This window comes from Vipera berus, assembly GCF_964194415.1.
Source record: "Vipera berus genome assembly, chromosome: 4".
Lineage (NCBI taxonomy): Eukaryota > Metazoa > Chordata > Lepidosauria > Squamata > Viperidae > Vipera > Vipera berus.
The window spans coordinates 15,884,164-15,906,932 of NC_138206.1; the positions used below are offsets into that span (position 1 = coordinate 15,884,164).

Consider the following 22,769-nt stretch of genomic DNA (forward strand, 5'->3'; position numbering starts at 1 on the left):
GAACTACTGAGAACACTCCCACAAATACTGACAGGGGCAAGCCACGTTATATAAACAAAGAGCAAGCCACACTTCCCTTCTAGCATGGTACTTGGTTGGGTAATGAAATGTCTGCAAGAAAACAACCAAGCTGAGAGAACCCCAGGAACTCCAAAGTAATAAAGCTGGATAAAAATATAATAACTAACATTATTTTAAATTCTTCAAGATCAGCCTCCCATGTTCCATTAATGTAACCGAACCTAACTGTTAACCATCTCTGCAAGTCATGTCACAAGTTAAGTCAAGGGAAATAATTTTCAATCTTTTAACTTTCAAGGAGGATTTTAATGTCTTTCTTTTTTTCTTTTTTCCAGATTCATTGTCTGTTTTGTTGGCTTAATGCTGCAAACTTTATTCAGAAGGCTGATTGGGACTTTTTCTCATTTGGAGAATTAGTCACGGAATTCCCTTAACAGCCTACCTGATTCCTGTACAGTAATATGAAGCTACCATATGCTTCATTTGGGTCTCACAAGGAGAGCCCAACCAGCTGGACAAGGGCCTATGATGAATGGATTGGGAACCATAAAACCTGCCTTGCATTTTGCAATATTTATAGTTTGTGGAGTAGACATGCAGGGATTGATGTAAAAAGGATTTCCTGAAGGCATTAAGCTTTTGAAAACCACAACCACTTTAAAGGAAAGGCAATTTTATTTTGGAATGCATATTTTTCAGTATTTTCATCTCTCACTACGTTGATTAGCCAATGAGGTGTAGGATTTTGACAGCCAGGATACCATTTCTATTTATAAGCCTTCCATACACCCTATGTTTCAATCTTGGTGTAGCTAACTTGGTGTCTGTGGGTTGAGGTTTTGTAAGAAGAGGTATAATCTCTGAAGCAATCTTGCTTTCATCCAATTGCTGGTTTCAGTGTTTGGATTTTGGGAAGGGATGTATACAACAGAATATATTCAGTATGGGCTGAATGAGCATGTATTTAAAAATCATGCAGTAATCAGCATTTTAAAGAGCCGTGGTGGCGCAGTGGTTAGAATGCAGTACTGCAGGCTACTTCTGCAAACTGCCAGCTGCCAGCAGTTCAGCAGTTCAATTCTCACCAGCTCAAGGTTGACTCAGCACTTCCATCCTTCCGAGGTCGGTAAAATGAGGACCCAGTTTGTTGGGGGCAATAGGCTGACTCTGTAAACCGCTTAGAAAGGGCTGTAAAGCACTGTGAAGTGGTATATAAGTCTAAGTGCTATTGGTATTGCTATTAAAAAGCTTGATTTGGTGATGAATTTTAAGGAGCATGAAAGTATAATGGTAATGCTAACAGTTTCCCCTGTCCAATCATGTCCCACTCTAGAGGGGCAGTGCTCATTTCCATTTCTTAGCTGAGGGAGACAGCATTGTCCAAAGAGGCTTCCGTGGTCATGTGACCAGCATTACTATATGCTGAGGGCACACAACACTGTTATGTTTCCACCAAAGTGGTACCTATTTATCTAGTTGCATTTGCATGTTTTCAAACTGCTAGGTGGGCAAGAACTAGAGCTCACCCCTTCATGCAGCGCTTCGGTCTTGAACATGGGCTGCCAGCTGAGAAGCTCAGCATCTTTAACTGTTGAGCCATCATGCCCCCATAAAAGTAGAATAGGGATAAAATAGGAAAAGGTAATCTTAGACAGAAGGGACGCGGTGGCTCAGTGGGTTAGGACGCTGAGCTTGTCGATCAGAAGGTAGGCAGTTTGGCGGGTCGAATCCCGAGTGCCGCGTAACAGAGTGAGTGTCTGTTACTTGTCCCAGCTTCTGCCAACCTAGCAGTTCGAAAGCACGTAAAAATGCAAGTAGAAAAATAGGGACCACTATGGTGGGAAGGTAACAGCATTCCGTGCGCCTTTGGCGTCTAGTCATGCCGGCCATATGACCACGGAAACGTCCTCGGACAAGTGCTGGCTCTTTGGCTTTGAAATGGAGATGAGCACCGGCCCCTAGAGTTGGAAACGACTAGCATGCATGTGCGGGGGAACCTTTACCTTTTAATCTTAGATACTGTATTAGTACCATGCAAAGCTTTTGAAAGGATTGCTTTGCAACATGCAGGAACACAAATAGATCACCTCTCTCTAGATCGTGAAAACCATGTTGTTTTTTTCAGCTCTCAAAAGGCTGTTTTAAAAGCTATCCCCAGCTGTATCCTATTGTGTGTGTGTGTGTGTAGTCATTTCTTTAAAAAAACAGTTGGAAGAGAACATTCTACAGAAAACCAAGGCTGCTTTAATGATTCACAGAGTTGTTCCACGTCCTGCAAAGCAGCTCTTCTGAAACTTTTGCCTGGTCCTACCAATTAGTACACATGTCCAGATAGTCATTGACTTACAATGGTTTGTTTAGTGACCGTTCAAAGTTACAATGGCACTGAAAAAAGTGACTTGTGACCATTTTTCACACTTACGACTGTTGCAGCATCCGCATGGTCATGTGATCAAAATTCAGATGCTTGGCAACTGACTCATAGTTATGACGGTTGCAGTGTCCTGACATCATGTGATTCCCTTTTGCGACCTTCTGACCAGCAAAGTCATTGGGGGAGCCAGATTCACTTAACAACCACGTTACTAACTTAACAGCTACAGTGATTCACTTAACAACTGTGGCAAGAAAGGTTGTAAAAGGGGACAGAACTCACTTAACAAACGTCTTACATAGCAACAGAAATTTTTGGCTCAATTTTGGTGATAAGTCGAGGACTACCTGTTGTGTATTCCTGAGGGAGGATAAACTTTGGGTTTCACCCTGCAATGAAGTGGAGTGGGAGCCTGTTCTCAGCTGCCTGTGCATCTTGCTAGTTGAATTCTGGGACCAAACAGGGTTTTTTCCCTTTTAATCCCAAATTAATTATGTGGTGGCCTTGGGAAGCAGGACTTATTAGTGATGGCAGGGTAGGAACAAGTGTGAGTCTTTAAGGAAAGCCTACTATTTAACTGAGTTGATTTTCAATTTGAAGAATCCTTCACAGGCCTCTAAGGGAAAACACACTTCTTTCTGGATCACAGTTGGAAAGAATGAGGTCCAGCTTTTGCTGCCAAAACAAACTGAACACTTGGTTGTCAATTTTCAGATGTTTAGTTGCAAAATAAAAATGATATATTTCTTCAGTGCGTGTTTTTGTACATTTAAACAAGAAGAGGTATCCGCTAATTTTGTCCAACATTCACTCAATGCCTTTTTTTAAATTGGAAAATGTACCTTTACAAAAAAAATGAGATAATACAGTAGCTCAACACATCAAGAAGGCCACCAGATGAACTTCTGTTTTTAATAATCATAATTCAATTCACAGCTAGTTTCTCAGGATTTCTAAAGGCAGAGCAGCGGAGAGCAAAGCCTTGGGATGAATTTATAGGTGTTTCTGCTTTACTCTAAAGGGGAATATGAAGGTCCCATGGTGAGGGGAAGTGTAAGATTACACACTTAAAATGATGGACCCATTAAAAAAATCTGTAGATTGATCATTTAATATGGAAAGAGACAGTTTGGTCTACTGGTTAAGATACCAGCTAAAAACCTGGAGACTGTGAGTTCTCGTTCCACCTTAGTTGTGGAATCCAGTTGGGTGACTTTGGCCCAATCACAGTCTCTCAGCTACAACATGAGGCTTGAGTGACAAGCTGATCAGTCAGTGCCTATCACAACCAATCAATCAACACTCTGATCCTCCCCCAAAAATGGACCCTGCATTGTGAGGGGAAAAAAAACACTTTAACATCTTTATCTTCATCTTCATCTTGTGATAAGTGATAATTCATTTTACTCCCCTAGCCTTCAAAATCTCCATATTTAGGATACAAGGAGCAAGAAAATTTAAAATAGCAGGAAAAGAAACCTACCGTATATACTTGAAAATAAATTAAAATTTTTAGGTGCCAATATACACCCAAAAATTGCATTCAGCTTATCCGCAGGTCGATACGGTAGTAATCCTATATCCCTTATGCACTCATGTATAAGCTCATTAGCAGACAAGGTTACCTTCAAAATTTTAACCAAAATCCCATCAAAAAATCAGGGATTACTCATGGATAAGCCAATGGTGAAAATTAAAATATACAACATTTTAAGGGTCAGCTTATTTGCATTTTTCATGGTATTTTGGTTAACAGTTCAAGGCATGAGAAATATATGGTATTTGTTATACTTTCGGAAATGTAAATTAAATTTTAAACATGGAACTTGGAAAGTTATTTGTGAAAATATGTGTCTATTCCTACCTATTCCATGCTATGGAATTCCAATAGAATAGACCAGGGGTCTTCAAACTTGGCAACTTTAAGACTTGTGGACTTCAACTCCCAGAATTCCTCAGCCAGCCAGGGCTGGCCGAGGAATTCTGGGAGTTGAAGTCCACAAGTCTTAAAGTTGCCAAGTCTGAAGACCCCTGGAATAGACTTATTGCCTTTCCAAGTAATGGTCAGTGTTTTAAATTTTGTATCTCTATTTTTTCTTGTTTCAGTGAAACACTGCGTTCTAAGAAGAAACTCGAGACTAACTTTTGCTCTTTTATTTTACAGCTCTCTCAATGGCAGTGCAAAAGTTTTTCCAGTCGCTTCAAGATTTTCAGTTTGAATGCATTGGAGATGCTGAAACAGACGATGAGATCAGCATTGGTAAACCTACTTTACTGCAACTTGAATTAATAAGATTTAACTGACTATAGGTAGTCCTCGATTTACAGCTACAAATGACCCCCAAATTACCATTCTAAGCAAAGCACTTGTTAAGTGAGTTTTGCCCCATTTTACAAAGGTGCTTTTTTTTTTTGCCAAACTTGTTAAGTGAATCGGGTGGACATTTAGCAAATCTGGCTTTTCCCATTGACTTTGCTTGTGGGAAGCCGGCTGGGAAGGTTACAAATGGTGATCACGTGATCCTGGGACAGTGCAGTGGTCATAAATACATGCCAGTTGGCAGGTGTCCAAGTTTTGATCATATGACCACAGAGATGCTGCATGGTCATAAGGGTGAAAACATATAATAATAATAATGATGATGATGATGATGATGATGATGATGATGATGATGATGATGATGATGTTGGAAGGGACCTTGGAGGTCATCTAGTCCAACTCCCTGCTCAGGCAGGAAACCCTATACCATTTCAGACAAATGGCTGTCCAGTCTCTTCTTAAAGACTTCCAGTGTTGGAGCATTCCCAACTTCTGGAGGCAGGTTGTTCCACTGATTAATTGTTCTGTCAGGAAGTTTCTCCTTAGTTCTAGGTTGCTTCTCTCCTTGATTAGTTTCCATCCGTTGCTTCTTGTCCTGCCTTCAGGCGCTTTGGAGAATAGCTTGACTCCCTCTTCTTTGTGGCAGCCCCTGAGGTACTGGAGGGCTGCTATCATGTCATCCCTTGTCCTTCTCTTCATTAGACTAGACCGGGGTAGGCAACCTTGGTTCTTTTATGACTTATGGACTTCAACTCCCAGAATTCCTGAGCTGCTGGCTCAGGAATTCTGGGAGTTGAAGTCCATGAGTCATAAAAGAGCCGAGGTTGCCTACCCTTGGACTAGACATACCCAATTCCTGTCATAACTCGCTTTTTTCAGTGCCATTGTAACTTTGAACAGTTACTAAATGAAGGGTTATAAGTCAGGGTCTGCCTATACCAGGGGTAGGCAACCTTGGCTCTTTTATGACTTGTGGGCTTCAACTCCCAGAATTCTCAGCCGTGCTGAGGGGAAAGAGAGAGGTTCCAAGCTGAGTCATGCTGGCTCAGGAATTCTGGGAGTTGAAGCCCACGAGTCATAAAAGAGCAAGGTTGCCTACCCCTGGCCTATACTAAAGTCTCAGAATTAGCTGTAATTGAATTATTTCTCCATTGGGCTTACTACTATCAATTGCCAATGGGAAGGATCTCAGAAATGGTTATTATAATTTTAAACAACATCTTTTCTGTTTTTTTCTTTTATGGTTCATGTTAATTGTAAGAAGTATTGCTAATACCTATCTTCTGAATGGCAAGTTATTATTGAAGTTATTATCATTCTTCTACAAAAAGTTGAATTCAGAATGACATTGTTAGCACAGGTATTTTTGTTTAGTATTCACTTGTTCAGTGACCATTTGAAGTTACAATAGTCTTAAATGAGGGGTGCCTTAACAATAGGTGTTCATCGTTACAACTGTCACAGCATCCCCACGGTCATGTGATTGCTAGTCAAGCAATTATGATGCCACATGATGATTGCTATTTGCAAATGTCACCACCGGCTTCAATAAACAAAGTCAATGGGGAAGCTGGCAGGAGGTGGCAAAGGATGGTCACATGACTACAGAATCCTGTGACTATGTGGGATTCACCTACAGTGGCAACTGGGACTGCTGAAACTGCCATCATAAAGTGGCACAGTTGTGATCTCATGCCATATGACCAATATTTAGCTAGAGACGGGATTTTCATGTAGATGAGAGGTTTACAAACATGGTATATTTAAGACTTGTAGACTTCAATTCTCAGAATTCCTCAGCCAGTTACCAAGTTTGGAGACCTCTGGTTTAGATTAGCTATGTCCAGGTAGCATATACATTGGTGTAATCAATACACAATCCTGGGAGCAAATGGGACTTAAAAGCGCACTTCTTAAGTTGTTATGCTGATGAGTGCCATCTTTCAGTGGATAAAAGATGTTCATAATGGCTCCTCCAACCTTTGTCATTGTAAGTTTTTAAAGGTAGACAACTCATTTTTTACAGCAAATTGTAAAAACTTTTTTTTTGCAGGACTGTTCAGGGGAAGAATGATGGATTTTAATTAGAGTAATTAATCCAAATGCCATAATTAAATCAGTGGATATTATTACAGGACAGATGAGTTCATGTTAACGTAAGATTTCTTTCAAAGGAAGGACCTAGCATAAAGCTTTTCGATCCTTCTGCTTCAGTGTGTTGTTTTTGTAAACTTGCAACGTTAGACTTTGGGTTTAGATAGCTACGCTACATTTCTCTCAGGGTTGTGAATGTTAAGACCCGAATCTTTTTTTATAGCTAATGTTCTGCCTCACTGCTCTTGAAACCCTTGAGCAATACGCAGAAGCTATGAAATTCATTATTTCAAATGAATGGGTTGGCTTGGCTTTCAAAGTTGGGATTAGCAGAATGCTAACGCGGTGGATAGTTATGGACTTGTGTGAATTCAAGCATAGCTATCGGAGGGTGAGAAAGCATCAGATTCAGGTCTCGTCTTGCTATAGTCGATCCATGAACTATTGGAAGTTGATCAAATTAAAAAGCCTAACAGGCAGCAGCTCCTAGCTTGTCTTACTCACGTCTTGTTACTACTTGAATGGGAGACCACTAGAAAATTCCTGAATTGTAGATTAGTCAGGGAAGTTGAAAAATATCCCGACAGAGATGTGGGCATCTCTATCAAGTCATCAATTATGGAACTGAATCGAAGGAAGACTTACTTTTTAAAAGCTTAGAAGTCTTTTACTGGGTGAGATGAATATGGATATGAAGTATATAGAAATTAGTGCAGAGGTAGCATTAAAAAACTGGCAGTAAAGGACAGATGGCTAGGAGTGGTAGAATGTAAATCTTATAAAAATGTTTTGGTACTATTTAAAATACAGCTAGACCTCAACTTACAATCACAATTGAGCCCAAAATTTCTGTTGCTAAGTGAGATAGTTGTTAAATGAGCTTTGTCCCATTTTATGACCTTTCTTGCCACAGTTGTTAAGTGAATCACTGCAGTTGTTAAGTAACACAGTTGTTAGTGTATCTGGCTTCCCCATTGACTTTATTGTCAGAAAGTTGCAAAAGGTGATCACATGACCCTGGGACACTGTAACCATCATAAATATGAGTCAGTTGTCAAACATCTGAATTTTGATCACATGATCATAGGGATGCTGCAGCAATTGTAAGTGTGCAAAAAGGTCACAAGTCACTTTTTTCAGTGCTATTGTACCTTCAAATAGACTGACTGTTGAGGACTGCCTATAAATTGGAACTTACATATGGTAATATGAATCTTTCTGTTGATAGGAAGAATCTATAGGTATTGTTCATTTTACAATAATTCAAAGTTATGATGGTCTGTCCTCACTTAGGACCATACCACCCTTACAGTCAGATGATCACAATTTGGGCATGTGGCAGCGGACTCACAATTGCGACCAGTTGCAGCATTCTTTGCTTGTGATTTGCAATCTATCCCGCCATTTTCCAGCAAACAACATCAATTGGGGAAGCTGGATTTGCTTAACAATTGTAGCAAAATGGTCCAAAAATCGGACATGGTCACATGATGACTTGCTTTATGACTGCACTGACCTATAATAGGAATTGCAGGTGCAGTGGTAGTCGTAAGTTGAGGATTATCTGTACAGTAAAGATGTTAGCTATTGAAGGTAAATTATTATAAAATGATTTATAGCAGAAGCTGGATATATGAAATATAAATTGATAGGAATTGGAGTATTTAGATCCATTTTCAGGCAAAAAGAAATAAAAATAATAATATGTATATTTAAAAATCTCCCACTAAAACTAAAATGAGACCACAACAGTGTGCCACCATTACTTGTAGATGAAGTTGGCAAAGGACTCATTTACTTGCCACATCAGTTGTGAAAAAAGTCCAGCTTGAAGAAGTTTAGATCTTTGGTTAGGATGAGAGGAACATTTGCTAAAGATATCACATGACTGAAGAATTTCAATTGTTTTTCTGATCTTGGTAGAATCTTGGGATAGAATTTTTTTTTAAATCAAGAAAGTTGAGTGATCATGTCTCCAAATATTTAATGGATAAATATGGTGCAGTTCAAGCCACTATTCATTTATGTCCCTGTATTTCCCCATTTTTTGTATAAATAGTAATTGGAATTACTATTGCAAGATATTTTTGCAGGGGTGAGAATGAAGAGAAACAAACATTTGGTGGCTGATCTGAGTGTATTTCTGGATTTTTTTATATATCCCTGCAATATTAAATAGATTCAGCTGGTTAACAATTCTAAGTTGTTTTCTTCCATTGTATGACATGATCAATCAGTTTATTCCCTTAATGAAAAATAACATGGCCACTGATTGGGTTTAAGGTCAGATGTGGACTGGTGAGAAAAGTTAATTGTTTATGTATGGGATGTTAAAGTTAGTGGAAGGAGGGATTGATGGGAACAAAGAAATAGGGCTGAGAGTTGATAGTTGGGAGAAGTGGGAAGGATTAACTGGATGGCAAAGGGGTCAAAGGATTAGAATTCATCACATTAACCCAGACAAAAGTATATTTGAAGAATAACAAAAGTAAATCATCTGGTAAACATTCTGGATAATTATCCATAAAGGTCACACTAAAAGGATTTGAACATCTTCCTAGTACTTAGGTTAGGCTCTGCTGTTAACAGTAAGACGGACAACTATTGCATCAGGTTTCTTAATATTCTTACCGCAGTTAAGCCATTCCAGAGTCTGAAGCCGTAAATTACAAGAAGTTGAATAAGTCACCTAGTAAACCTGTACTCACCTACGGATCATAGAGTTGGGAGAATGTGAGCTGTTTGGGTTACACAATAGTAGAATTCTTCATTCCCTGTGATGTTGTGGAAAGATTTGTGGTAGGGATCACTGAACAGTGATCTCCAAAGCACCTGAAGGCAGGACAAGAAGAAACAAATGGAAACTAATCAAGGAGAGAAGCAACCTAGGACTAAGGGGAAACTTCCTGACAGTTAGAACAATTAACCAGTGGAACAACCTGCCTCCAGAAGTTGGGAATGCTCCAACACTGGAAGTTTTTAAGAAGAGACTGGACAGCCATTTGTCCAAAATGGTATAGTTTCCTGCCTGAGCAGGGGGTTGGACTAGATGACCTCCAAGGTCCCTTCCAACTTTTTATTATTATTATTATTATTATTATTATTATTATTATTATTATTATTATTATTATTATTATTATTTATTATTATTAATTATTATTATTTATTTGTCATGAAATTAGATCCTTTTTGATCAACTATTATCAACTAAAATATACATTGCCGGCTCATAACTATCTGTGACAGTGATCCTCAGGCTATGTCTCTGGGTTCACCTTTCATGCAGAATACTTTTTCTTAAAAGTATTAAAAGTTGATAAAGAAGATTCTTTTATAAGTTGAGACATGTTTTGTGGCCTTCTTTTCCTTCTCTCTAGAGCACATAGAAAATGTGCGTTCTTGTACATGAACTCAAACAGAAACTTTAAAATGTTGGCTAACAAATCATGGCATTGAGCAAACCATAATTGGCTGAGCTTGCAAATATGCAGAGTCACAATCCATGATCCACAAAACAGAATGGCTTATTCAACCCTTTGATCTTGGGCAGATATTTTGGAAGGGGTGGAAAAGGAAAGGATCTAAAAAATATCTGTATCTGCGATTGTCCCAAAGGTGCTTTTTCAGAAGGCAACTGGACTTTCTTGTTTCTCTTTTGAAAAACTGCCCAGCACCTGGATGACCGGGAATCTCCATAGACATATATCTGTGATTCTGTATGTTGTTCTGCTTGCTGCAGTTCAAAAAGGACATAAGAGCCATTAAAAGTGCAAGCAAGGGCATTCAGAATCATCAGGGTGCTGAAAACACCTTACTGTTTTAATGTGGAAAATGTGGAGTGTAGAAATGTGGAAAAGACTATGCTTAAATGTGGGGGGAAAGGGGACTTATGGGTCATGCCTCTAGAATATGGATCATGCATGATCCAGAGAAAGGCTGTTATATTAGGAGGGCATCCAATGAACTTGATGAGAAGGAACTTTAAAATAGGTCATAATTAGTCTGTAGAATTCTTTGCCACAAGATGTCATGATGGTTAGTAAATTGGATGGCTTTAAAGAGGGAGTGCATTAAGTTATAGGGGATAGTTCTACTAAGGGCTATTAATCTCCGTGTTATCTCTGAAAATGGGGCAGCTTGTCTCCAAAATATCAATTGATGGGGATCAACAGTGTGAGAGGTTCCTATCCACTTCTCCGACTTTCCAGGAACCCAGAAGCACCTAGTTAGCTACTAACCTTCAAACATTTTAAATCTTTGGTCCTCACATGCATTAACTGAGTATTTCAAAGCTGTCGAAGCTTGCATAAAGCACAGATTAAGTCCCAAATTCTTTTTATTTCTTGTTCACCTACAAGAAATAAAGCCATCCATGTTTAAAGATGATATAGCTACAGTCATGGAAATATCAGGGGGGTTTTCTCCTTACTTAAAAACTGGAGAGCAGAATTGTTTTCCTTATGTTAATTGTTTATACAAATATGTATACAAAGTGTAGAAAGCAAACTGTATCTGGGAATAGCTAAGGTCTAAACCAGGGGTCTTCAAACTTCTGGGAGTTGAATTCTGGGAGTTGAAGTCCACAAGTCATAAAAGGGCCTGGTGTAAACCAGCTTTCTCTCCCTGTGTTACTAATTGGCCCTTTCAGATATGGCTCACAGCATCTAGCTGAGAGTATTTGTCCTGGCATCTAGAGGGTTAAAGTTTAGGAATGTTGGTCTTCGAATCTAGTTTGACCAGAGTCATTGTTGGTCATATGCAAGTCATTGTCTAATGTATATCAAACTTAGGTTGAAAATTCAAGTTGAAACACTTAGATATTATTACTCTGAACTTGTCTGGAAAAATAGGAGAAAGGCGGAGAGAACAGTGATGACAGAGAGTGACAGAAGCCTTACCAATTATACATAGGCACATTAGAAGTCTTTTTTAAAGTATAATTTTGGTTTTGTCTAAAGACTGCTTCCTGGCTGTTAAAGTATACTTACTGTCCTTAAGATTCGTTTCCCCCCCTAAGCTGAGCAAAGTATTACAAAGAGACTCCTTATCCCATGTTTAAATTAGAGGGTGAGAGTTTCCCACCAAGTTTAACAAAACTATTATCTTGCTGTCTTTAGCTCTTAAAAAAACTTCACAAAAACATAAGGAAGTTAATTCTCTGGTTTACTTGTTTTAGGTAGGGAGTTGCTTTGTTTCAATTCAGACCATTGATCAAGGGTCAGGGTGTTGTTTTGAGACTAGACAGGGTTTTTTTAATCTCTTTGCTGCCATCTAAATGATCCTATTTTAGTCTTTTTTTTAACTGAAAGCACTTAACAGCAGTGATTTATAAATTCATTGCCATATGTTTAACTTACTGAATGTGCTATATGTGGGCTGCTTACCAAAACGATTTGGAAATACACTTGGAAGGTGGAATTCAGGTGCTCATGGAAGCTAGCCAATTAATAGGATAGGGCAAGGTGTAAAAATAATAAAGGTAAAGGTTCCCCCACACATGTGTGCTAGTCATTTCCAACTCTAGGGGCCGGTGCTCATCTCCGTTTCAAAGCCGAAGAGCCAGCGCTTGTCTGAGGACGTCTCCGTGGTCATGTGGCCAGCATGACTAGATGCAAAGGCGCACAGAACGCTGTTACCTTCCCACCGTAGTGGTCCCTATTTTTCTCCTTGCATTTTTACGTGCTTTCGAACTGCTAGGTTGGCAGAAGCTGGGACGAGTAACAGGCGCTCACTCTGTTACGCGGCACTCGGGATTCGACCCGCCAAAGTGCCGACCTTCTGATCGACAAGCTCAGTGTCTTAACCCACTGAGCCACTGTGTCCCATTTGTAAAAATAATAGAGATGGATAAAAAAAAATATTTTTTTTGAAGGAATGTACACCAGCAGGAGAAAAAAGAAAAACCTTAGACATCATAGAGAGAAAGAGCCCACATTAAGAGACTACACTGTCCCATAATGGATGGGCAGGTGTGAAGAGGTTCAGGATAGCCACACTCTAGAACAGGGGTCTTCAAACTTGGCCCTTTTATGACTTGTGTGCCTGGCTGAGGAATTCTGAGAGTTGAAGTCCACAAGACATAAAAGGGCCAAGTTTGAAGACCCCTGCTCTACAATCTCGAGGATAGATCTAGTAGGTTAGAAAGTTTGGAAAGATTCTGTCCATTAAGTATAAGCAAATAAAGGATTGGGCTCAATTGGATCTTGCTGCCTCGTCTCTGGATTAGGGCCTAATATACAAGGATTGTAAATAGGGTTATGGGATGAATGCAAACTGCTAACATTTACTGTACCAGTAAAAATCTACATGCCTCAGTCCCACTTCTTGTAGGACTATCTCTCCCACGCTTAGTCAAGTCTACCTTTGAAGGATTCTTGTCTAGAGGTCATCATGCAAGAGACGTGAGGGAAAGACAGCGATGGGCAAAGCTTCTCGATGGTGCTCTCAACAAGTTCATTTGGCTTGAAACCATTCAGTACAGGTCTCTTCCAAGAGGCATTTGGACCTTAGCAAAGGACTTTTTGATCTTTTTAAGCTTTCCTCTGGTGGCTTTTGTGATTGTATTATCTTGGCATTTAATTTGTTCCACTTTGTTGCTGTTCTGTTTGAACTACTCAGAATTTGGTGTAGTGGTTTTGTTGTGTTGTTGTTGTTGTTGTTGTTGTTTTGGTTTATGAGGTGAGACTTTAAATAGGGCAGAGAAGAATGGAAAAATTGCTTCCTTTGATCTGTACTCTTTACTGCTATTAATATACCGTAATTTAGCATTTACCTTTTTAATAGCAGCTTCCCATTGCTGGCTGATGTTTAACGTGTAGTCCAAAAGAACATCCAAATCCTTTTCACATGTTCTACATCCAGAGCCAGGTCTGCTCCATCCAATTTTGTGATCCCTTCATTTTATGTGCAGTATTTGAAAAGATATGGCCTAAGTTGAACCTTAATTGTGGGAGGGAACAAAGTTGTTCAATGCAAGCTGATAATCCATCTGGAGGAGAGAGACCTAGATTGCTGTGTTCATTTGGATTACAGTGTCTCCAGATAAACAAAGTAGAAAGATGGCAGATAGGAGGGTTGTCTGAAAAAAATGGAATTGAATCATTTTGCAGCCAAATCATATACAGATAATCCTTGAATTATGACCACAGTTGAGCCCAAAATTTCAACTGCTAAGCAAGGCTCTTTTTAAGTGAACTGTGCCCTATTTTATGACCTTTCTTGCCACACTTATTAAGCAAATCACTGCCGTTAAGTGAATCATCCAGTCATTAAGTGAATCTGGCTTCCCTCATTGGCTTTGCATGTCAGAAGCCAGCTGGGAAGATTACAAATGGTGGTTACATGATCTCAGGACAGTGCAACTGTCATAAATACATGCCAGTTGCCAAGCACCTAAATTTGGATCACATGACCATGGAGATGCTGCAAACCATTGTGAAATCCGGTCCTAAGTCACTAAATGAACAGTTGTAAGTCCAGGACTTACCTGTATGATACATGGAATGGAGTAATTTGGGGGGAAGTGTACCCAAACCTTTGTACAGATTAAAAACTGTTTCAGATTAAATCCAAATCTATTGTCATGTCTGAACACATTTGGACAAAATCAAGAGCTACAGCGATTTCAGTAAGATTTCTTTAATGTTAGTGAGATTGTCTCTGGTCCCATCCTTGTCAGTTTACTCTACTTCATTCAGAAGAGACATTATCTTCCTTTACAAAAATGACTCAGTATATTTGCCTAAGATTTGGCAACAGTACTTTTATATAGAGACTTTAATAAAGTTGCAAATTTAATTGCAAATTGTTGCAAGTAGAAATTGTTATAGTACTTCAGATTTTAAAGAGGCATAGCAAAATCTTCTGCACTGTTCTCCAATGTTTAGGAAGCTTCATTCTCTCTAATTAGCTTTCTTGCAAATTATAAGCCATTCTGCTTTAAACTAAAACCTCAAACTGTAAAACAGTTATTTTTTTTGTTCTTCCCACTTTAGATAATCAGAGAATGAAGCTGTTTATCCATATCTTACTTTGATATAAACTTGAGTTAGCCTGATCTGAACAACATTTGCCCTTTACTAAAGCTCTTGTTGACTCTTCCAAAATAATTATGGTAGATTTAGCATACTCCTGCTATATAAATATCTGAGTCTTTTTTCTATACTAGAGCAAACTAACTATTTTGTTTTCTTTGATTGTTTTATTTAAAATGAGTAGCAAATTGCAACTTTTAGTGGAAATTCATTTTTATTGAAATACTTATACACTTAAAAAATATCCAGTAACATTTGTTTGACATAGAGAATCGTTGTTAAAAATTAGTATACTGAAACTGCTTAATATGGAATACTGCATCCAGTTTTGGTCACCACAATGTAAAAAAGATGTTGAGACTCTAGAAAGAGTACAGAGAAGAACAACAAAGATGATCAGGGGACTGGAGGCTAAAACATATGGAACGGTTGCTGGAATTGGGTATGTCTAGTCTAATGAAGAGAAGGACAAGGGGTGACATGATAGCAGTGTTCCAATATCTCAGGGGTTGCCACAAAGAAGAAGTAATCAGGCTATTCTCCAAAGCACCTGAAGGCAGGACAAGAAACAACGGATGGAAACTAATCAAGGAGAGAAGCAACCTAGAACTAAGGAGAAATTTCCTGACAGTATCAGTGGAACAACCTGCCTCTAGAAGCTGTGAATGCTCCAACACTGGAAATTTTTAAGAAGAGACTGGATAGCCATTTGTCTGAAATGATATAGGTATAGGGTTTCTTGCCTGAGTAAGGGGTTGGACTAGATGATCTCTAAGATCCCTTCCAACTTTATTATTATTAATAATATAGCTAAAGACCTGTATCTGTGAATATATATCTTCTTAGAAGCAGTCAGCTGGAAAAAGTTAATAACATTTTAATTTTAAATTGCATCCATATTGATTGTCTAGATTAATTTGCATTCTGCCTTGCTTTATAAAATGATGGATTTCTAGAAGCAGGAAAGATATCTCTTGCATCACAATGAATTAGTGAAATAACATCTATACCCATCTGCTTTGTGTTTAGCCAAGTAGTTCAAAAGAGATCTATCAGCAGGTAGCATAAGAAATATTGCTGTGATATGGTTGTAAAGAAAATCTCAGGTACTATTTTAGTAGGCAAAAGCCAGGGGGTCCTTAGTTTGTGCCCATTGTATTTTTTCACACTTAATTATGCCTTGTTTTTGTAAGTCCATCTTCTGACCTGCGACTAGTGCCTAAGATAAAAAGTAACCATGCAAAAAAATATTGTGTGCAAACTTGTGTCAGAAAAATCTTAATGATTCCATTTTAAAATGTGAACTGTTTATATAATGGCTCACTAACCCATTATCACATATTTTGGCAGAGATGTACATACAAAATAAAATCCAACTTCCAAGAACAGAAAGTTGATTCCATGGCTCATACTTTCTATGTTAAATGTTCACATTCCAAGTTGGGTATCGGTATGAAAAGTAAAACAAAAGTGTCAAGTGTTTACATTTTTAAGGAAAAGATCTCAGGAGTAGCATTCAAGATGATATAAAGATTGGTTGAAGTACTCTCCTTTGGGAATTAATTTCATCCTAGTTAATAACACTTATTTCCAACTTTATAAATCAGTGGTGACCTAGGGTGGGTGTTAGGTAAAACTATTGCAAAAGTGAAATTTGGAGGGGTTAAAACTAAACTCAGTACTTGTGCAAAGAGCCAGTGTAAGTGTAGGACAGGATGGTTAAATCTGGAATTAAAAATAATAGACAATCCTTAAACATCCTTTAAATTTATGTCAAAAAGGAGTCTTAAGAACATATACATTATACGGCATTTTACACTGTGTACTTACATTATGGGCATGATGGCTCAGCAGTTAAAGACACTGAGCTTGTCAGCTGACAGCCAGGGTACGAGACCCGGACTCTATGAATGGGGTGAGCTCCCATTACTTGCTCCAGCTCCTACCTACCTAGCAGTTCAAAAGCATGCAACTGCAAGTAGATAAGTAGGTACCACTTCAGTGGGAAGGTAACAGCATTCTGTGCACCTTCGGCATATAGCCAGACTGGACACATGATCATGAAAATTGTCTTCAGACAATGCTGACTCTCTTGGTCAAGAAACGGAGATGAGCACCATGCCCTAGAGTCAGATATGATGAGATAGGGGAAACCTTTAGCTTTTACATTTTAGCTTACATCTCAGTAGTAATAGTTTTCATAAGCAGCATACTATGGCGTAGTAATAGTAAACTGCTAGTGCTTTTCATAATATTGGAGATTTTCATTTGATGTCTGACTTTCTGATATTTGTGCTGTTTAAAACACAGCAATCTTGATTTTATTTTTTATTTTTTTGCTCTTTGCATCTCAGGTTTTTAATAGTTGCTTTTGCATTATTGTCTACAATGTTTAAATATTAGTTGCTATCGCTGCTTATGAGTGTTACAGAAGGGAGAATGCTACATATAATAGTAATACAATATCTCACAGTGGTCATCTATAGAACTAATGATAAAATGTGCAGCTGGTGAAGGTTATTTAAGAAACCCTGACCAATTTCTTTCAGCTGTGATAATTAATACTTAGAATGACTTCTTCTCTAATGGGAACTTATGCAGTTTGTTCTCGCATATGTTGTTCATTGTGTTACCATTGGCAGTAAAATCCACATGTTTTAGTGCCTTCCCTGCTGAATAAAGAACATTTGCTACTGTTAACTAAATCTTTTTTTCTTTCCCTTGATTTAACACAACCGCTTTGCTTCTGTCTCGCCTTAAAGAGAATAGGAAATGACATTCAGGTTACAGGTTTTCCCTTCTTGTAGCTTTAAATGACTATTAAAAGGTAAAGGTAAAGGTTCCCCCGCACATGCGTGCTAGTCGTTTCCGACTCTAGGGGCCGGTGCTCATCTCCGTTTCAAAGCCAAAGAGCCAGCGCTTGTCCGAGGACGTCTCCGTGGTCATGTGGCCGGCATGACTAGATGCCAAAGGCGCACGGAACGCTGTTACCTTCCCACCATAGTGGTCCCTATTTTTCTACTTGCATTTTTTACGTGCTTTCGAACTGCTAGGTTGGCAGAAGCTGGAACGAGTAACAGGCGCTCACTCTGTTATGCGGCACTCGGGATTCGACCCGCCAAACTGCCGACCTTCTGATCGACAAGCTCAGCGTCCTAACCCACTGAGCCACCACGTCCCTAAATGACTATTGGAACATTGCTGTTATGGCATCAGCTATCTAACTGCTGCAAGATCAAAATATTAAGGGCATTATTTATTTTATTTATTAAATGTATTGGCTGCCCATCTTACCACACGGTAACTGTAGTAATTATGATACTGTCTGTAGTCACAACACTGGGGGGAAAAGTGCTGAGCTGTTATGACTCATTGAATCCCATATTTTAGATTACAATTAAATGCTGACATTTAATCTTTATAACTGAGATAAGAGTTTGTTTTAAAGGAAACAGTGTAATAAAATGCTGTGAATTGTACCTCTGAAGTTGACCTGCCACTTTTTTTTACCTGAAATCCTAGGAAAGTCTTAGTACTAAATCAGGAAATACTGAGTTTTCATGTTCTTTTTTAGGTCTCTAAAAATCCTTTTACCCTGGAATTTTACTTACTGATATTTTGTGTGAAATACTTATATCCCATCTTTTATCCAAATTCATTCTTCCAGTTTTTTCTAATAACAATAACTCAAAGCTAGATTGAGCTGAGAGATAGTGACTCTTTACTTAGTGAAGAGCTGTAGCTGGATTTGAATCTGGCTCCTAGGCCAGCATTTCAATTGCCAAAAGATTGGCTTTTATGTGCATCATAAAAGTTTTTGCTGTGTTCAGAAATAAAAACAAACTTGGTGGGAACATGCTTTCTGAAATGTTCCTTGAAGCTCAATAGAGCATCACTGAATTCAGAGTAGGAAGAACACGAAGCAACGGATAGAATAGAATAGAGCTGGAAGGGACTTTGGAGGCCTTCTAGTCCAGCCCCCCATTCAAGCAGGAGAACCTATACCATCTCAGACAAGTGACTGTCTTAAAAACCTCCAGTGATGGAGAGCCCACGATTTCTGAAGGCAAGTTGTTCCACTGGTTAATTGTCCTCACTGTTAGGAACTTTCTCCTTAATTCCAGGTTGCTTCTCTTTTTGATTAGTTTCCAACCATTGTTTCTTGTCCTGCCCTCTGGTGCTTTGCAGAATAATTTGATCCCTTCTTCTTTGTGGCAGCCCCTCAAATACTGGAATACTGTTATCATGTCACCCCTATATCTTCTTTAGACTAGCCAAACCCAAGTGCTGCAGCCGTTTTTCATACGTTTTAGTCTCCAGGCCTTGGATCATCTTAGTTGCTCTTCTCTGAACTTTTTCCAAGGTATCAACATCTGTTTTGTAGTATGGTGACCAAAATTGGTTGCAGTATTCCAGGTGTGGTCTCACTAGGGTTTTATAAAGCGGTACTAATACTTTGTGTGATCTTGATTCTGTTTATACAACCCAGGATTGTATTAGCTTTTTTGGCTGCTGCTGCACATTGCTGGCTCATAGTCAAGTGATTGTCCACTAGGACTCCAAGGTCCCTCTCACAGTTACTGTTTTTGAGCCAGGTCTCACCTAATCTGTACTTATATCTTTGATTTTTTTCATGCCTAAATGTAAAACTTTGCTTTTCTCCACATTAAAACTCATTTTGTTGGATAGGGCCCATTGTTCCAGTTTGTCAAGATCTTTATGAATCCTGAGCTTGTCTTCTGGGGTGTTGGCTATCTCTGCCAGTTTAGTGCCATCTGCAAATTTGATGAATTTCCCTTCAATCCCCTCATCTAAGTCATTTATGAAGATATTGAAGAGTACTGGGCCTAAGACGGAGTCAGATGGGAACTTATGAAAGAGAGATCAGATCTAAAACAAAGGAGAAATTTCCTGGTAGTGAGAACAATTAACCAGTGAAATGACTTGCCTCCAGAAGTTGTGCTACATCTCTGGAGGTTTTCCAGAAAAGATAGGGTAGCCATTTGTCTGAAATGGTATAAGAGCCTTGGTGGAGCAGTGGGCTAATGCCTCCTTAAGTAACACCAACTGCCTGCAATTAGTGCAGGTTCGCATCCCACCAGGCTCAAGGTTGACTCAGCCTTCCATCCTTCCGATGTAGGTAAAATGAGGACCCAGATTGTTGGGGGCAATTAAGCTGACTTTGTAATAATGCCGCTTGGGGTGTGTGTGAAAGCCCTAACAAGCAGGCATATACATAGAATGAAGGCTACTGCTAAGCTTGTAAGCCGCCCTGAGTCTTTGGAGAAGGGCGGGATATAAATGTAATAAAAATAAAAATAAAATAAAAATAAGAGGGGTTGGACTAGAAGGCCCAAGGTCCCTTTCAACCCTGTTATTCTGTTAAGCTTCCAACTTACTGTCTGGAGGCTGGGGTCGTGGTGGACTGGATAGTGAGGAAGACCAAATGACTGTAGATTTTGAAACTTCCTGAGTCTGGAGATTTTCTATCTCTAGCTTTGAATGGGGTTGCACTTTCTTAGACAGACTCAGTATAGAATTTGGAGATGATTGCGTCTCACAACTCGTGATGATTGCTGTCTGAGTATCTGAGAGGGCTTTGCACAAATTCTTCTTATGTATCAGTTGTACTTTTTTTTTCTGGATCAGGACACTCTGCTCATGTTTGTTCATACCTTGGTCTCTTCCTGTCTGGATTACTTCAAGTCTATATAGTAGACTTGAAGATACTCTGTAGTTTCTTCCATCCCTTTGATAATATGAATAAAGTAAAAACCAAACGTCTTCATTACTCTTGATTATGGACAAAATCTAGGAATATTGTCATGTTTTTGTTTGTCCATTTGAATGGTACTGGACAAAAATACTTTCAGCTGAAACTTTGTTTGTTCTCTTGTACTGTCAATTTATTGCCATCCCTCACAAAGATTGTGTGCGTGTATGTACACTAAGCAAGAGGGAGACAAAGATTGCAAGTATATATGCACAGTGGCTATTCATGAAATTGAACAAGAAGAGTTTCTTTCAAATGAACTTCTCAATGGCTGTGATTGTGCAGATCTGGCTTTCACACTTAAAATGTCATGAACAGTTACAACTCTGTGGAAATTTGCACTCATCTAGGTCATAGTTGTCTCAAAGGTGTGTTTTCAAAAGGCAACTGGACTGCTTTTCCTTGAGAAAGAAGAAGAAAAGTTTTCGCTTCTCATCCAAGAAGCTTCATCAGTTATGATGAAATTATAGTTCTGATAGGATGATGGGAAGGGGATGGAAGGACTATATTTCTTTGCAGTCATCTGGTCATTAACACTCTCTCTGAGAACTATTGAGGCCACTTGGGGGTTTATCTGTGCCTGCAGGGCCACCTAAATCAGAGTGCAATTGGTTGTGGAATCTTCTTGGAATATCTGAAAGGGCTGTGTTGTAGACTGGAGATAGGTGGTGTGTTATTCCTCCCCTCTCTGTTGAGGGAGGGTATTCAGTTCTAATATAGATGGATTATTTTATCCTTTTTCAAACCAATGGTCCTCTCTATCCAAAATCCACATCTGGATCTTGACCCTATCTTCTGGGGTGTTGGCTATTCCTGCCAGTTTCCCCTTCCGTTCCCTCATCTAAATTGTTTATGAAGATATTGAAGAGTACTGGGCCTAAAACAAAACCTTGGGGTACCCAACTGCTTACTTCCCTCCATGTGGATGTAGTAGTTCCATTAAGGACTACATGTTGAGTGTGGTTTGTCAACCAGTTATGAATTCATCTCATGGTGATTCTATCTATCCCACATTTTTCTAGCTTACCAAGAAATAGGTTGTTGTCTGCTTTGTCAAATGCTGAAATCCACAGCATTTCGCTGATCTACTAATTTAGTCACTTTGTCAAATAATGAAATAAGATTTGTTTGGCATTATCTGATTTTGACAAACCCATGTTGGCTTCTGGTTATAACTTTGCTTGCTTCTAGGAGCTCACAGATCTGTTGCTTGATTGTCTTTTCCAGGATCCTCCCAGGTGTTGATGTCAGGCTGATTGTTCTATAGTTTCCTGGATCTGTTTTTTCCCTTTTTTTGAAGAAAAATATTTTTTTCGTAAAAAAAAAGGAGTTTACACACAAAACACACACACACACACACACACACACACACACACTATCTGTCCCCAGCCGATCAAATCTCCAAAGCAAGTGATAAATATCAACATAAAAGATAAAATGTATCTTAGAGTTTATATAATAAATCCTTAATCAGCAAATGAAATTTGAATATTGTTAAGAATTAATGAGATGAAGTATTTGCATATCCTGCACTTACCGGTATATAGTTGTTTATGGTATTTTATCCTTAATACTGCAATTTGTTTCAAACACATTGAAGTTAGGAATTTAAACAAAATCCAGATGGGTAGAAAATTACACCCATAAGTTCTAATCTTTTCAGTTAAGTAGAGTGATTTTAATGTATCTAGGGTTTTTTCCCCCTAGATATGAATAAGTTCTGGAAGAATAATTACACTGATAAATTCCTGATGAAATAGGTTAGTCCTAAAATGCAATCCATCATTTTGGATTTATTTAAAGAACTATTTAGGAAGCACATCTGAAAAGTGCTTGAAATACAGAGAACATCTGCTTTTCTGTAAACACAGTCCTATATGTATGAATTTTCATCAAATATTTTAAGTGAACAATTCTTGAGTTATATTTTATCATCTAAGTCCTGGAGTAGAGCACAGAATAACATTGATAGTTAATAGAATCCTTATTTTGGACAAAAACGTTAAGCAACTATAAATACTAGCAAATTAGAATCACATTATTTTCTTCTACAGAAGGCAAAGGGGTTATAACAAAAAGTTTATTATAAGTTATAATAAAAATTAAAAGTGGATATAACTATTTTATTTTTTCAGACAATTCAATATCTTGACA

The 22,769-nt window shown here is 38.6% G+C and overlaps 1 protein-coding gene across 1 annotated transcript in view; it reads left to right on the forward strand.

Annotated features, from left to right (window-relative positions):
- Nucleotides 1–22,769, forward strand: part of ARHGAP42 (Rho GTPase activating protein 42) — a 164,607-nt gene that overhangs the window by 36,272 nt on the left and 105,566 nt on the right. Inside the window, exon 3 of the mRNA XM_081327736.1 lies at nt 4,560–4,655. Within this exon, the coding sequence (XP_081183862.1) occupies nt 4,560–4,655 (96 nt within the window). The remainder of the gene's footprint in view (nt 1–4,559; nt 4,656–22,769) is intronic.